Genomic DNA, 975 nt, shown 5'->3' on the forward strand with positions numbered 1-975 from the left:
ACAAATTGTCCATCCTATGATGATGACATCAGAGAACAACTCTTCTCATCCTGTGTCCTTCATCCTCCTTGGAATACCAGGACTAGAAAATTATCAGTTTTGGATTGCTTTTCCGTTCTGTGTCATGTATGCAGTGGCTGTAGTTGGCAATATCACTGTCCTTCATATCATTCGAATTGACCACACCCTGCATGAACCCATGTACCTCTTTCTGGCCATGTTGGCTGTTACTGACCTCATCCTTTCCTGCTCTACCCAACCTAAAATGCTGGCCATTTTCTGGTTCCATGCTCATGACATTGAATACCATACCTGCCTCATCCAGGTCTTCTTCATCCATGCCTTTTCTACTGTGGAGTCTGGGGTGCTCATGGCTATGGCCTTGGACCGCTATGTGGCGATCTGCTTTCCACTCCGTCACTCTACTATCTTGACCCCATCTGTAGTAGCCAAACTAGGGGCAGCCGTGGTGATAAGAGGGACGATTTGGGTGAGCCCCTTCTGTATCATGATCTCTAGGATGCCCTTCTGTCCCAACAAAGTCATTCCCCAGTCCTACTGTGAGCACATGGCGGTGCTGAAGTTGGTATGTGCTGACACTAGAGTAAATCGTGCTTATGGACTCTTTGTGGCATTCTCTATCATTGGTTTTGATATGATTGTAATAGGTATATCCTATGTCATGATTTTGAGGGCTGTGCTGAGATTGTCCTCAAATGAAGCTAGAGCCAAGGCATTTGGCACATGTGCCTCTCATCTCTGTGTTATCTTGGCTTTTTATACCTCAGCACTTTTCACTTTCCTTACCCATCGCTTTGGTCGTCATGTACCCCGAGTGGTACAAAGAATGTTTGCTAATGTCTATCTCCAGGTACCTCCCGTGCTAAATCCCATCATCTATGGAGTTAGGACCAAACAAATTCGAGACAGGGTTATGCAAGGATGCTGTGGTAAGGATCCCTGAGCTAAAATTCT

General features: G+C 45.7%; 1 protein-coding gene across 1 annotated transcript; it reads left to right on the forward strand.

Moving 5' to 3' along the window:
* The first annotated feature begins 10 nt into the window (after nt 1-10).
* Nucleotides 11-964, forward strand: LOC102857771 (olfactory receptor 52R1-like). The gene has a single exon (XM_006885699.1). It carries the CDS (start codon nt 17-19, stop codon nt 962-964), a length of 948 nt encoding a protein of 315 aa, XP_006885761.1. The 5' UTR covers nt 11-16.
* The last annotated feature ends 11 nt before the right edge of the window (nt 965-975 follow it).

Source organism: Elephantulus edwardii, unplaced genomic scaffold (assembly GCF_000299155.1).
Source record: "Elephantulus edwardii isolate Elephantulus edwardi_28Jun2011 unplaced genomic scaffold, EleEdw1.0 scaffold00044, whole genome shotgun sequence".
In the NCBI taxonomy this organism is placed as follows: Eukaryota; Metazoa; Chordata; class Mammalia; order Macroscelidea; family Macroscelididae; genus Elephantulus; species Elephantulus edwardii.